Source organism: Ambystoma mexicanum, chromosome 2q (assembly GCF_040938575.1).
Source record: "Ambystoma mexicanum isolate Mex_15411 chromosome 2q, UKY_AmexF1_1, whole genome shotgun sequence".
Taxonomy (NCBI): domain Eukaryota; kingdom Metazoa; phylum Chordata; class Amphibia; order Caudata; family Ambystomatidae; genus Ambystoma; species Ambystoma mexicanum.
This window is the reverse complement of record NC_090924.1, coordinates 150,032,326-150,047,229: the sequence shown is the minus strand read 5'-3', so window position 1 is coordinate 150,047,229 and position 14,904 is coordinate 150,032,326. Positions and strand designations below refer to the sequence as shown.

The 14,904-nt window shown below is 46.5% G+C and overlaps 1 protein-coding gene across 12 annotated transcripts in view; it reads right to left on the bottom strand.

The window, feature by feature from the left end:
• The window catches only part of OBSCN (obscurin, cytoskeletal calmodulin and titin-interacting RhoGEF), a 3,169,051-nt gene that overhangs the window by 2,369,442 nt on the left and 784,705 nt on the right, over nt 1-14,904 (bottom strand). For 11 of the 12 annotated variants that reach the window (XM_069647058.1, XM_069647065.1, XM_069647061.1 and 8 more), the window contains one exon: nt 6,518-6,793. The exons of the other annotated variant lie outside the window; for it this stretch is intronic. In XM_069647058.1, coding sequence (XP_069503159.1) covers nt 6,518-6,793 — 276 coding nt within the window. The remainder of the gene's footprint in view (nt 1-6,517; nt 6,794-14,904) is intronic. 12 annotated transcript variants of the gene reach the window in all.

Sequence of the window (14,904 nt, the reverse complement as noted above, 5' to 3'; positions counted from 1 at the left end):
TACCACTTGATGCGTCAGCAGAGTGCTAATTGATGTAATCTCTTCTTTTGTGGGTCAGGGCCCTGCTGGAGCCAGAAGGCCAAATATAGGCAGGATCAAAAAGAACATTTTAAAGTATGAGCCGTCACATTACACTCTTATGCATTCCTACCTTTGGGCTAATTTTAGTTACTTACCCAACAAGTGACACTTATAACTGCACAAAAAAGAAAACTGCCCTGCTATTGAACTGTTTCCTTTTATGAAAATGTGTTCTTTTCATGCGTCACACAAACAGTTCTTTAGACGACAAAAAGAGAAATAAAATACAGAATGGCTATGCATTGTTAAAAGTGGTATTTTGCATTTACAAAGTATATTTTTTGTGCCTGCAACTTTAAGCCCTCATTACACGTTTTGCATTGTGGAAAAAGTGCTGGTAAAAGTGCTGATAATTGCATGACCGGCACTTTTACTGCACTGCAAAACTACAAGTTTGCCAGTGGGGGTCATTGATTTACCTCCAGCCAAGAGAATCAGGCCACCACTGGCAAAAAACTGCTGGTATTACTGGCACCGGTAATACCGCCAATCCCCTTCGATGGGATGTTTCTCCGACGTATTCCTTATCTTTGATAATTCATCTGCAGCTTGCTGGCCTCGGAAACATTTTCAGCAGAGGGTGCTGCGCATCGACGTCCGTCGAGTTGATGTCCCTCGACAGCCACCATATCAGCGCCGACGTCACCATGCCCATAAATAGTCACGCGCAGCGTCCGTTGCTCAGTTCCGTTTTGTAGCATAAGATAAGTTATGCCTGAATTGGTTATTGACCTTGAAGGAGCGTAAACTGCAACCACAAGGGAAGTATTACTGCGGGGATGGATGGGAGGTCGATAAGGAATACATCAGAGGAACATCCCATCAAAAGAACGTTACCAGGTAAGAAGTAACTTGTTCTTCGAAGGGATTGTGTCCTCCGACGTATTCCTTATCTTTGATAAACTCCCATAGCAGTGTTGTGTAATTGGAGGTGGGAGTAAAAACGCCATGTTTCCTTTTAGGAATGAACAGAATGTAATACTGCTTTGCCAAACCTAGTCTCTTGACTAGAGGAGGAATCCAGGTTGTACAATCTTGTGAAGATATGTGCTGACGACCATGTGGCAGCCGCACATATATCTCGAACCGGAACCCCTCTTTGGAGGGCCGAAGAGGCTGCGATACCCCTGGTTGAATGAGCCCTAAGATTTTGAGGAGGCTCTTTCTCTGCTAGTTTGTAACATTCCAGAATGGCCAAAATAAACCATCTGGAAATGGTCTATTTTGTTATCGGTAGTCCCAATTTGTGCCCTGAGTAACCTACGAATAGTTGGTCTGCTTGCCTAATCCTAGCAAGTCTGTTGATGTACAAGCTTAAAGCCCGCCTTGGGTCCAGCCTGTGTAGCCTTTCTTCCTCTTTCCCCGGATGGGGAGGAGGATAGAATGAAGGTAATGTAATTTTCTAAGTGATGTGGAATTCAGAAACCACCTTTGGGAGGAAATTAGGCTTCACCTGTAGGACAACTTTGTCTTTATGAAAAACTGTATGAGGGGGTTTACAAAATAGAGCTTGTAATTCGCTCACGCTTCTAGCAGATGTTAGTGCCACTAATAAGACAGTTTTAAGGGTGAGAAATCTTAGCGAACAAGTGTGGAGTGGTTCGAAAGGAGTACCCATCAGGAAATTTAAGACTAAATTTAAGTCACATAAGGGAACTTGGAATGGTCTTGGAGGGTAGACATTAGTTAATCCCTTTAAAAATTGTACTACTAAGGGTAATTTGAAATACAATGGTTCCTCTGCAGTGCGCTTGAAGATCGATAGCACTGCAAGATAGCCCTTGATAGTGCCAACTTGAAGGCCTGAATTTTCCAAATAGAGTAGAAAGGATAACACTGTTGGTGTACCACATGAAAATGGGTCGATATTCTCTTCTCTACACCATCTGCAACATTTGTTCCAACGGCAGCAGTATAAAGACTTTGTTGCTGGCCTTCTGGCCGAAAGCAACACCTCCATAACGTCATCAGGGAGGTCCCAATCCTTGTATCTCAACCTTTCAGAAGCCAAGCGTGAAGGTGGAGGGTTCTGATGTCTGGATGGAGAACCTGACCTCCCTTCTGTGAGAGAAGATTCTCCTTGAGTGGAAGGCGAATTGGAGGGCAGATGGACATGTCCAGAAGGTCCGGGTACCACATTCTCCTGGCCCAGTCTGGGGCAATTAGGATCATGGTCCTCCGGAATCTTCTCAACCTCCTGATCATTTGAGGAATGACAGGGACTGGTGGAAATGCGTACAGGAGTGGAAACTCCCAGTCCACTACGAACGCGTCCCCTAGAGCTCCTCTCGGGGAAAATTCCCTTGAACAAAACAGATCGCACTTCCTGTTGGTACTTGTGGCGAACAGATGCACTTGAGGGGTTCCCCAAAGGGCGAAGATCTCCTGAAGGACTTCCTGAGCTAGTTCCCACTCGTGGGAGACTGTGCCCTGCCTGCTCAGGGCGTCCGCCGTCAAGTTCTTCTCTCCGGCTAGGTGAACTGCCGATAGAGAGATTCCTTCTTGAATTGCCCAAAACCACAGCTGCATTGCCTCTCTGCACAGTGGCAGTGATCCCACGCCTCCTCTTTTGTTGAGGTAGTGCATGGTCACTGTGTTGTCCGTCATTATCAGGACATTTTTTCCCTGTACTGATGGTAGGAAAGCTTTCAGCGCTAGTCTGATCGCTCTCAGCTCCAATAGGTTGATGTGTAGTCTAGACTCCAATGGAGACCAATGACCGCTGATGGTCAAGTTGTTGGCATGGGCTCCCCACCCCGTGAGTGAGGCGTCCGTGACTACTGTTATCTCCGGCCATGGTTGCCAAAACAGTTCTCCTTTCAAAATGTTCTCTTGATAAGCCCACCATTGAAGGTCTCGGGCTACCTTGTCCAGAATCCAAAGGGGATCTCCCATTTTTCCTGAGAACTGCGACCACTGGGTTCTTAGTGCCTACTGGAGCGATCTCATTCTCAGGCGAGCCTCTGGCACAAAGAAGATGCAGGATGCCATGAGGCCTAGCAACCTCAAAAAGTCGAAGGCTGGGAGATTTTGGGCATTTTGAAACTTGCTGACCATCTGCAGAAAATCTTGAGCCCTCACCTCTGGTGGCGAGGCTTTTCCCAAGAAGTGTCCAGGACCGCTCCGATGAACTGGAGCCTCTGTGATGATATCATCTGTGACTTCTTTAAATTGAGGGAGAAGCCCAGTTTGTGAAGGAAGTGACAGACATAATCTAGCTGGATCTGAGCTTGTTCCGAAGATACAGCCCTGATCAGCCAATCATCCAGGTAGGGGTAGACGTGAATCCCTCCCTTCCTTAGACTTGCCGCCACTACCGACATTAACTTGGTGAAGACCCTCGGGGCGGAGGTCAGCCCAAATGGCAGAACTCGAAATTGATAACGAGAGCCACCAATTGCAAACCTCAGGTATTTCCTGTGTTTGAGATGGATTGGCAAATGGAAATAAGCATCCTGGAGGTCCAGAGATACCAGCCAGTCCTGGAGCTGGAGGGCCTGAAGGATCTGAGAGAGAGTTACCATCTTGAACATGTCCTTCCTGAGGAACTTGTTCAATTCTCGTAAGTCCAGGATAGGTCTCAGTCCTCCGTCTTTCTTCGGGATGAGAAAGTAGGGGGAGTACCAGCCCTTGTTCCTCTCCGCTACAGGTACCGGTTCTATGGCACCTTTCTCTAGCAGGTCTACAATTTCCTGCAAGAGGAGCGGATCTGGAACTTTCAGAAAGTTGTTCCCCGGTGGATGACTCTGAGGGATGCGTAGAAAAGGCAGGCAGTAACCTTGGGCAACTGTCTCCAATGCCCAAGCATCTGACGTAATAGCCTGCCATTCCGTCAGATGTTGAGTTAACCTGCCCCCTACTGGTGTCTTGTGAGGAGAGTCCTCAGAGCGGTTTGGAGGCGGCTGATGCAGATGTCGGGGGTAAAGAGGCACCTGCTGCTGCTGCGGCTTTTGTATTTTTACCCCGTCCACCACGGGTGAATTTTTTCTGACCCCTTTGAACCGGCTGTCCTCTGCCTCTTCCGAATGCGGAATAGAAGCGAAAGGACTTACCTCTCCAAGAGGTTCCTGAGGGGCAATATGGTGTCTGACGGATTGCAGCTCCCAGGGATTTTGCAGCTGCCTTTGATGTTTGAAGCTTTTCTAAACTGTCATCCTCCTTCTTACCAAATAAAGAAGAGTCGTCAAAGGGCATATTCAAGAGTCTGCTTTACACATCTGGAGCAAAACCAGACTTTCGCAACCAATCAAATATCCTGGTTGTTGTACTTGCCGCCATGGCCCTGCTGATGCTGTCAGCAGAATCAATGCCAGTCTGAAGGGATTCGCACATCGCGTCCTTACCATCCTAATGATGTTGAGAAACGCTTCCCTTTCCTCTCCCTCCGGGAGGCAGTCAGCCGCTGATGAAGCACACTCCCAAAGTGTGTGGCTGAACCTTGCAAGCGTACAAGTAGCATTGATGGATTTTAACGCTATGCTATAAGCAGAAAATACTTTTTTGGCCATAGAATCATATCTCTTGTCATCCCTGTCCTGTGGAACAGTAGGGTAAGCCGATTTACTACCTGATGAAGTTGCTGCCTGAACAACCAGACTCTCCGAAGTTGGGTGTTTGGATAAATATTCAGGGTCAGCAGTAGACACTCTATACTTGGCTGATAATGTTTTGTTAACCGCCGGGATAACCACAGGGGTTTCCCAGTTTGCCAATATTTTCCTTTGTAGTGCCGCATGAAATGGCACCACAGGATCCTCCTGTGGACCTTTAACCAAAATATCTGTGAGGTCGTCTGAAAAGCAGGTGAAGGTGTAGACCACCCCATAAACTCTATTATCCTTGCCATCAAGGTTCTATAAGGGGTTTCAGCATGTTCCCCTGGGTCTGGTTTGGCAAATTCCACTTCTGGGGAAGTGTCCAACCCACTTGCTTCATGTAAGGATTCTTGGAGGTCCTTAAACCTACCTTCCTCAGAGGTAAATTCCTCTGGTACAGGAGTTGCAGATCCCTGCAACTCAAAAGGTCTCTCCTGGTCCGAAATCTCCCCTTCCTCATAAATAGATGCTAAGGCTCTGGAATGATCAGATCTTGGAAATGGTATAAATCCCATTTCTAGAGCAGAAGCGGCCAAATTCGTCATAATTGGCTGAGAAAACCTTGACGTCGTCGACGTGGACGTTAAAGGCTTCAAAGCCATCAAAAAAGGCGTCGAGAAAGTTGGTAGAGGCCTTGAGGAACTCAAGAGTATCGGAATTCTACTCAAGGTTGTCGACGACATTCTCGTGATCGAGGCTCTGGGTATGGCCACTGGCTGTGAGGTGGCCGTGGGTTTGTCCTTTCTCGGCGTCGACGTCGGCGTCGAAGACGGCGTCGAATCGACTGACCTGTGCATCAAAGAACCCTTCGATAATGGCGTTGAAGACACAGATCTATGCGTCGAAGGGATCTTCGACGACGGCGTCGAAGACGCGACCTTGACTTTACTCGAGGGTTCGTGACGCTCTCGAGTAGCTTCTTTCGACGGGTGCTGTGACTCGCGGCGTTTTGATTTTTCGGGTCTTTCACCCAGGGTATCACCCTCAGCAGTCTTCGAGGGGGTCGAGGCCGCTTTCTCGAAGACGCTAAGCATCTTTTTCCTGAATTCCTCCCACTCAGCCTGAGAGCTATGTTTTGTGGGGCAGGAGACCCTTATTGGGGAAACAGAAGAAGACGAGGAAGGGGATCTTCGATGTCTCTTTTTTGAATGCTTAGATCTCGAAGAGTGATGGGAACTGCTTCGAGACCTAGAACGAGAATGTCTTTTGTGATGGCGAGGAGACGAATGTCTCGACTCCGCCGAGGAAACTTTTGAAGAAGTTTTAACTGCCTTACCTCTCTCGAGCTTCCCCTTACGCTCCTTCAAGGCTTTCGCTGTCATGGACATGCAGTCCTCGCACTCCGAACAATAGTGCTCGACTCCCAGGCACCACAAACAGATCCTGTGAGGATCCGTCAACGACATTTTCTTTCCACAGTCTCGACATTTTTTGAAGCCGGACCGTGGTGTTGTCGGTTCGGATGAGGAAGCCATCGAGTACGAATCGGAATTAACAAGGAATAATGAAGTATATTTGACTGAAGAACTGAGCAATGATATTCCGAGGCCCCACGAAGCGCAGAAAAACGGAACTGAGCAACGGACGCTGCGCGTGGCTATTTATGGGCATGGTGACGTCGGCGCCAATATGGTGGCTGTCGAGGGACATCAACTTGACAGACGTCGATGCGCAGCGCCCTCTGCTGAAAATTTTTTCCGAGGCCAGCTAGCTGGAGACGAATTATCAAAGATAAGGAATACGTCGGAGGACACAATCCCTTCGAAAGACATTTTTCTTCAACTCGCTTTGAAGATGCACATGGCATGAGGCCCAGAAAGCAAAACCTGAGTTCCACTCACCAGTCACATGGACTTTGAAGGCGAGTTTCTGGCCGGCAGCCTCACAGGTGTACTCCCCAGAATCTTTCTTCTCCACCTGCTCCATCACCAGTCGGCGAGATTTACCCTCAGACTCCACCTTAATTCTCTTGCTGGCAGTGATAAGTTTTCCATCCTTGTACCATTTCACCTCGGTCTTGGCTTGTGACATTTCACAGCTCAGGGTGGCACTCTCAGTCAATGCAGCCTTCACCTCCTTTTGCACCTTATCCTGGTTTGCAAACACCACTTCAGGCTCTAGAAAGAGGAATCATTCATACTTTACTTTACATACACAAAAGTGTTTGTTTGGAAAAGATTAGGCTACATTTATTAAGGGAATACTGTATTAATTGCAATAGGAACATTAAATCAAGCTATTTTCACTTTTTTGTCAAGTTTATTTTTGGCTGATCCCTTAAACAAAACTGTAGTGAGGCAAGTAGCTGACTTAACAATAAAGAAAAGAGGCAGTGGACTACAAAACCATAAGAGGCATTTATGACACTCACATGGCAGCCTTTTCTTTTTAAGGGCCCCATTTTGGTGGCGCTATTAAACGGTGAAGAGGTGGTAAAGCATGCAGACACATACTCTATGTGCTCGACTATCTTGGGGACTTTTTGATCTGGGTCCACGAGCCTGGATGGAACGAGGCATGTAGTTAGAAATAAGCTCTGAATATTTCCATTGCTCCGCCCCCATTACTGATCACCACTGTGCATGCATCATCTGGCAGGAGTGGATAATGCTATGGAAACCTGGGGACAACCTGAATTCTCATGCAATTTTATCCCACGAGTGAAAAATCTACAAAATGGCCAACGCAACATAAATGGATGCGCTCCAAGTCTGCTAAGCCCCCATCAAAATGAGGCTGTAAGTTGGGGAGTACCGAATAGTAGATTTAGTATTTGGCCGAATACCGAATAGTTGACTTTTTAATACATAAAGTTGGAGACACAAAACAATATACTTTAAAATGTTCCTTTTGATCCTGCCTATCTTTTGCCTTCTGGCTCCAGCTGGGCCCTGACCCACAAAAAAAGTGATGAAATCAAATGGCACTGAATACACAGGTTTGTTATGCAAAAGCCATGCTTTCTACCTGTGGTACTGAGAGGAGAAGAGAGATTTATTGTGTTAATTTATTTTTATTAATAGCTAGTATTTTTCAGTTTTTTGGGAAGAGTAGCACTTGTGATGTTTTGAGGTATGAAAAAAGATACCAGAAAAAAAACATTTAGGTAATATTTAGCCCTCCAAGTTTCTTGGCTTGCTCTCTTTTAAAAACATTTCTCTTTTTTAACTGCCTAATGTTGTTAAGTGATATTTTTGCGGTTTCAGAATACGTATTTTTGTGAAAACTCCATTACATAGTTTTGTGAAGCTACCAAACCATAGGAAAGGGTGATGTTGGCTCTGCAGGACGTGTAATCCTGCAGCAAGCACACTTCCCAATGAGCAACCTTACTTGCTTTGACCTGTTGGCCTGATGGCTGCATACAGTTCGATGCTACAAGCACATTACCCCCTGAGGGATTTTCTCTAGGATTGGAACTTGCAGAAATCTCTACAGCAGACATCTATGTTACTTTAATTGGAAACTGGTCAGAATGAAATTAGTAACCAAAAAACAGTTCTTATGAAAGTGAACTAGACCCTGAAGAAAAACTGTTTTCCTGCTGTGATTTCCTAAACTAGCTTTCAATTGCACAATAAATATCAGCGAGACCTCTCTGTGTACAGTTAGCATTTTGAGCTTTGTCTGTCTCACACATGAAGGACAGAGACACTTGCACTATCACACCTGATCTGGTTGTATTAAATCAGAGAAGTGACTGCAGCCTTTGTTTACCTATATTTGTAATGGCAACCTGAAAATGGCATGTCTGAATGAATCGAGGCACAGTCAAAGGCCCTCATTACAACTTTGCCGGAAAATGGTAAGTGCTTGTAATACACTTTATCAGCACTTTTACCGGTCCTGCAAAGTAGGAGTTTGCCGGAACACAGTTGCCGGAATTACCGGCACCCATAACACCTTACCTGGAATTACCAGCACCGATAATATCGGCAAAGTAAATACCAGCAACTCTGGAAAAGTAAGCCAGTAATACCGGCACCACAGAATCACGAGGGGCAGATTATTGCCGATAATACCAGCAAAACCAAGCCAGAGATAACATCACCTTACAGCAGCCAGTAAATGGATAGACCCAGGTGAAGGAAATAAGGCCACAGGTGCACCCAATCCTCCCAGCCGCACCCCATGCACACAGGAACAGTACTAAAGGGCCACACCTACCCCAAGAACACTTCCCAATACAATCATGCTTCCACTCATTGTCACTACCATGGACCTGGAGGTGCTCCATGCTGATGTCCTGCTGCTGGTGCTGGAGCAGCAGGAGTGGCGACAGGAGGATAAGGATAGGAGCTGGAGGAGGAGGAGGATGGGTATACAGGTGATGCAGAGGCGTGCTGTGATCCCTCGGACAAGGGCCACACCCTGGGCCCTCACAGACAGCTGGATACATACCCTGTATCGCTTAAACAGGGAGACCATCCATGACCTCCTTACCCACATCCAGGACGACATTGGGAGCAGGATCGGCCTCAGGACAGCCATGCCACCATTGCTGAAACTGGTGCCGCTCCTGCACTTCCTGGCCAGTGGCAAATTCCAGCACTCCGTGGCTAAGTTTGCAAACACCCCACAGTCAAAAGGTGTACCAAAGTGTTACACAAAGTGTCATTTGCACTGCCTCTTCGTCACAGGGCTCTTGGCTGGCCCAGGTCTTGATGTAAGCCGCTAGAAGCAGTGCCCTGGGCTGCCCTGCTGCAAGCGTCCAGGGATAGTAGTAGTCAATGGCGGGTCATACCCCTAGGCCTACAAGCGCTCAAGTTTGACTTGCAGGGGTGCGAGAAGGACTCAGACATGGCTGAGATCCCCCCATCCCCCTCTCAGATCCTTTGGGCTAGGATGAGTAGTGCAGAAGTGGTATGGCCTTGTGACCGTGCACTCCTGCGGCTGCTGACCTGAATGCACTCACACAGCAGCCTCAACGTATTGAGCTGCTACTCCGTAAGTGTCATCATTGCCCCATGCCTGTCCTCCATTGCACAAAGACGTGCATCCATGTCCCGGATGGTGGGCATGGGTGGCGGAGGGGGCTGTGCAGTCTTGCCGGGCTGAAGGACGGGGTTGCGTAGGGTGTGTGGTTGTCGTCGTCGTCCTCCTCCTCCTCCTCCTCTGTGGTGTACCGGCCATGATGGCCTGGTGGCTGGTGTGCCCATGGTGGTGTGGATGGCACAGAGACGGATGGGCCATTGACCAGAGGTGTGGTACTGGCGGCAGCTGGCGGTCGTGGCGGCACAGATGGCGGTGGTGGTGGCACAGCTGACGTTGCTGCTGTCACAGCTGGTGGTGGTATTTGCACTGCACAAGATGGTGGTGCTTGTTTTGTAGGCGTGGTGGTGGGGCTTGCACTGCAGGAGGTGGTGGTGAGATTGCACTGCTGGACGGGGTGGTGGTGCTTGTGCTGCAGGAGGTGGTGGTGTTGCTTTCCCATTTCTTCCTGCACATGCTGGGCCTGATGGTCCAGGTGTGTTACTGTCAGAGGATGTGCCTGTTGGGGTGAGATGAGCATGCTGTTAGTCTTCTGGGAGTCATATCTGCGTGCTTGCATTACACTCATACTACATTGTGTGTGTCCTGCTCTTGTCATGCTGTTTCTTTAGTCTATTTGCTGCAATGTGTGCTTCTACATGTGGGTTGTGGGAGTGCACATTGACTGTTGGTCTGCGAAGGTGGCTTATTGTGTGTGCGGTGGGCCTATGATTCCTGTCCTGTTCTCCCTTGGCACACACGGGCGCTTGTCATGTGTTCATGTGTGGGGCTGTGCATTTTGGCTACAGGTCTTGTGCATGGCTACGACTGACTGCAACCCCTGGCATGTGTGTGTGATCAAGCCATTTGCTGTGACTGACACATGTTAAACCTGGTCCCTTGCCCATTTGGTGTTTCTCTGCCTGGGATGCATGTATGTGGACTCAACATTTGCATTTACATGGTGTTTGTTGTACTTACCACCATCGCCTTCGGTCCCAGCTGCTGCCTCTGTTGCCCCCACTCCCTTGATACCCTCCATGTGCAAGATAGAGCTGCATGTCTCTTCCCGGGGAATGAGGGTCAGGGGTGCCACCGTCCATTCTCCGGTGACAGCGATTCCCTCCTATGAACGGCCAGGAGATTTCGGACCCTCAGCCGCAAGCCGACCCACCACTTGTGGCAGTCCTGTGGGGTGCGTGGGACAGCCCCCACAGCTGTGACCTTGTCAGTCACCTCTCGCCAGATGGTCATCTTCCTTCTCTGGCTGGTCCTGCGGTTGCCAGCCCCAAAGAGGGCCTCAGCATTAATCACCGCTGTGTCTGTGAGTGCAGCCAACTTAGGCTGATTTTCTGCTTTTGTAGCCGGATCTCAGGGAGTCTTCCTTTTCCACTATCAGGCATGTTTACACTTGCTGTACAAGTCCATGGCAGCAGGTAGTGGTGGATTTAAAGTGGATTGAATGTTTCAAATGGCCACACCAAACTTCCTGTTCCTGCGATGATGCTATTTCCGCTGCTGGTAATTCCGGCACTGGTGATTCTGGCAGTTTGGGTGCCAGTATATGTATTTCCGGCAAATTTTTGCCAGAAACACCAGCACATTGCTATTAACACCAGTAACTGCGGTGTGCCAATATTACCATTTACGGCATGGGGGTGTGCGCGCACCCGTGGAACTGTAATATGCCGGCAATTCCAGCAGTCAGCCTGCCGAAAACAGTAATACCGGCACGCCAGAATTGCCGTCGTTTTTGCAGGAAGCTATTGAGCGCCAAAGCCTTTTAAGGGGGAAACTATTCAGCTTCGAGTGGTATTTTAATTAAGTACTTGGCCGAAGTCCAATATCTACCTTTCAGTCAGAATCCGGCCGAATACATTCTCAAAGCTGAAAATCAGGACACCTGTAGCAGTAAGTGGTCTAAACCGGTAGCGACGAAGGCTGCAGCACACTTCCTCAGACTTGTCTGGAAATTCAAAGCTCGTGCAATTCCTGAGATCAGTCTTCCAAAACTCTTCAGATATTTATGATAGCAGCCCTCCAGACAAGGCCTTTTTACACACAGAAATCCTGTCAATACGGCCCTTTTAATTCTTCCTTGCGTACCACTTACACAGGCTATTTATGGCAGCACCCCCAACAATCATGGAGCTCACTGGTGACAGCCTGGCTAGCAGCAGCTGTCATTCCTGTGGGATGTATTGACCCACTCCGCTATTTTATGCGGCATTACTCTGCTACTTATGGCACAAGAAACAGCAACAATGGCGGCAAAACTCTTGTGTGCGCCAAAAACCTACAAAAACCGTGTTCTGCAACACAGCAAATACATTGATGCACAACCTGCCACCCATGGTGCATGTTTGGTGGGATAGAGCACACACTACAGAAAAGGTGCCAGTGGGCTCCATGGCCAGTAAACAGAGTGTAGAGAGAGAAGCAGCGCTTTGCAAATTAAACTCCAAAATGTGCCTATAAATGACATTTGCTTTGTTGCTAAAAACACCAAAATGCCAACACCACAACACTTCTCAACATTCAAAATCTTGCTTGGCGCTAAAATTCATGTAATCTACTGAAGCATGGCGAATATATAAAGTCCTAAAGTGTAAAGAGTAAAACATTTCCTCAGACAAACTGGATTGTCTGTAAACTGACAGCCCCTGTCAAATCTGTGTGCAGTACACTGGGCTACCTGTGGATGACAGCTGTCAGATGAGCTCCTGATGAAACTGCAAAGTATCTAAACTAAAGATTAGCAAACATAAAAGGATTGCTGCTAAAAGGAATACAGATCTTAGTTGTGTTTTTGATCCCACAGAGTTAAAGCTAAGAAAGTAATGTATTTATGTGATTTGATGCAACAAGTTTGGTTTTTGCTGGATTTTTAATTAAGAATAAATTAGCCTGGCTGAGATGCAACCCTGTGGAAGTGGAAAAACAGGTTTCTTCTTCCAAGGGGAGGGGAAATCCTCTTAGCAGAAACTCACTGGGAGATTATAATTGTGGGTTAGCCCAGACATTTGTCTACAGAAAGAGAATGAACAATAGCACAGCCTTCAGCCCAGGAAACGGAGGTGTGAAAGGGGTCGTAACCCGCTCCTGGAAGGAACTCCCAAGGGAGGGGGCTGCTCCTGGACTGCAGGGAGAGACAAAGGGGCAGGACCATTTGCTGTTAAGCATGAACAATGAACAATTTTTAAAGACTCATAACTTGTTATTCAAAGTGATGAAAAATATAAAAGGGACAGATCTGTTAATCTGATTTTTTGCTGTACGTTTTAAGAGGCGGTAGAACTGTGTAACATGTTCTGGACAGGAATGGCAATATATGCGGTTTTAAGTGAACTGTGTTAATGCTAAAATTGTGAAATTTACACACACATCCCCATGGTAAACACACACATTTGTGGAATGTTGCAGAAAGTTTCGAAATTGTGTTCATGGCAAAAAGGACAACATTCTGTAGAAAGGTGAGACAAGATCCCACAGCTGCAGGATTTTGAGGAACAGCTACTACATAAAATATGGAATCTTTGTGTTAGGGGTGTACCGAACGTCGGCTTCGAGTAAGTATTTGGCCGAATTCCAGCTGAAAAAAAGCTATTCGGCTCTGGCCGAATAGTTTCTTGCTATTCGGCTCTTGCAGAATACTTTGACATTCTCATTTGAATACAATGTAACATAAAACCAGAAAGGCAAATATAGACTTCAGTTTGCATAACTGAATAGAATTAGACCAGACAAATTGCTATCCCACAGCTGAAAAACATTTTGTATTGTAATCTGCTCTTTAGGGCATGTTTTGTTACAGATTCTTAGACAAAAAGGTGCTCATCTTTTATAGTTAGCCTGCAACAATACAGGAACATCATTTCTTTTGGTGAATGTTTATATGCAATGTGCACTTGTTTCAGTTGGAAAAAACAAACTGAAAGAAATGTTCATAGATACTTTCAGTTCCTGTCATGTCACTTCCCATTGGGTACATCATAGTCGCCCCTTTTCTTTTTTTAAGGACTTGAGTCCTGAGTTTTACATTATCTGATATTTAATCAGGAATAATATGTTGCATATGTTTGTGTATTGGTGAGAAAGAGTGGCTAGGAAAAGTGAGCAGCATGTGTTTGGGTGGGGTGAATAGTTGTGAGATGGAGTTCACGCATTTCAGATTTCCTCTTGACTTGTGTCCTGCATGAGCCGACATGAACCATTTTATACATTTCTATGTGAGCTGCAAAGAAGTTTTGAAACTTGACCGCATCGACTTTGCAACTGGATAGCGAATGCAATGCATCTGATTCACAAAGGCAATCCTTTTGCATTTGGGAAGCCTCCTTCTTAAACTGGCACTGAATATGCAACATTCTTCTGTACATTTGGTCCCTTCATTTTGGTTAAATCTGCTTTATTTCTGGCTTTTATACTTTAAATAAAGATGTTACATTAATTACAATGAAGAGAAATAAAAGTATAAAATGCATTTAAAATGGTGCTTTTTTTTTAATAAGTGTGTTTTTTGAAGTTTGGAACATGATTTATTAGATAAAGCAACTATTCGGCTTCATATTCGGCTTCGGCCGAATAGTTGACAAACTATTCGGTATTCGGCAGAATACTAAATATGCTATTCGGTACAGCCCTACTTTGTGTGTGATTTGTGTAAAGGTGACCAATGTAGAAATATGTATTTAGGATAAAATCCGTTTTTGAGACCAGTAGCTAAAGGGAGGTCTCTAAGGACTGTAAAGCAAACCATAAAATGTGACATCATCCGGCCTTAATCCAATCACTCAGATGCAAGGCGGAGATGAGGTTTTGATCCAATTCAAGCTCAGAGAGGCAAGCTTAGTTAAGCCGGCCCATAAACCCCTTTTGTGATGTCATTTGAAAGAATAAATAGAGACAGCTGACAACACATAGGGACTCACTGATTCACTCACTTTCCTGATTCCGGCGAAGCACTCTGATCCAGCATTCTACATCCAGCTTTAACATCCTTCCTGATCCAGATGCCAAGACTCTTGCCAGTAGTAGAGAACTATTGACTTTCTGTAAGGCCTAAATTCTCTAACTTATTCTCACAACCCAGTGAAGCGCTGTGGTGTGAGAAGGCCTTTTGAACCAGTATCCTGAAACTCTCTGGCTTGCTACCACAAGGGTTTCCTGAGGAACTCGCTATCCAGCTGATTGAAATACCCACAAACAAGAAAGGCAGAGTCTGTGCAAATAAGGTGACCGGCATAGCTTATCCAGT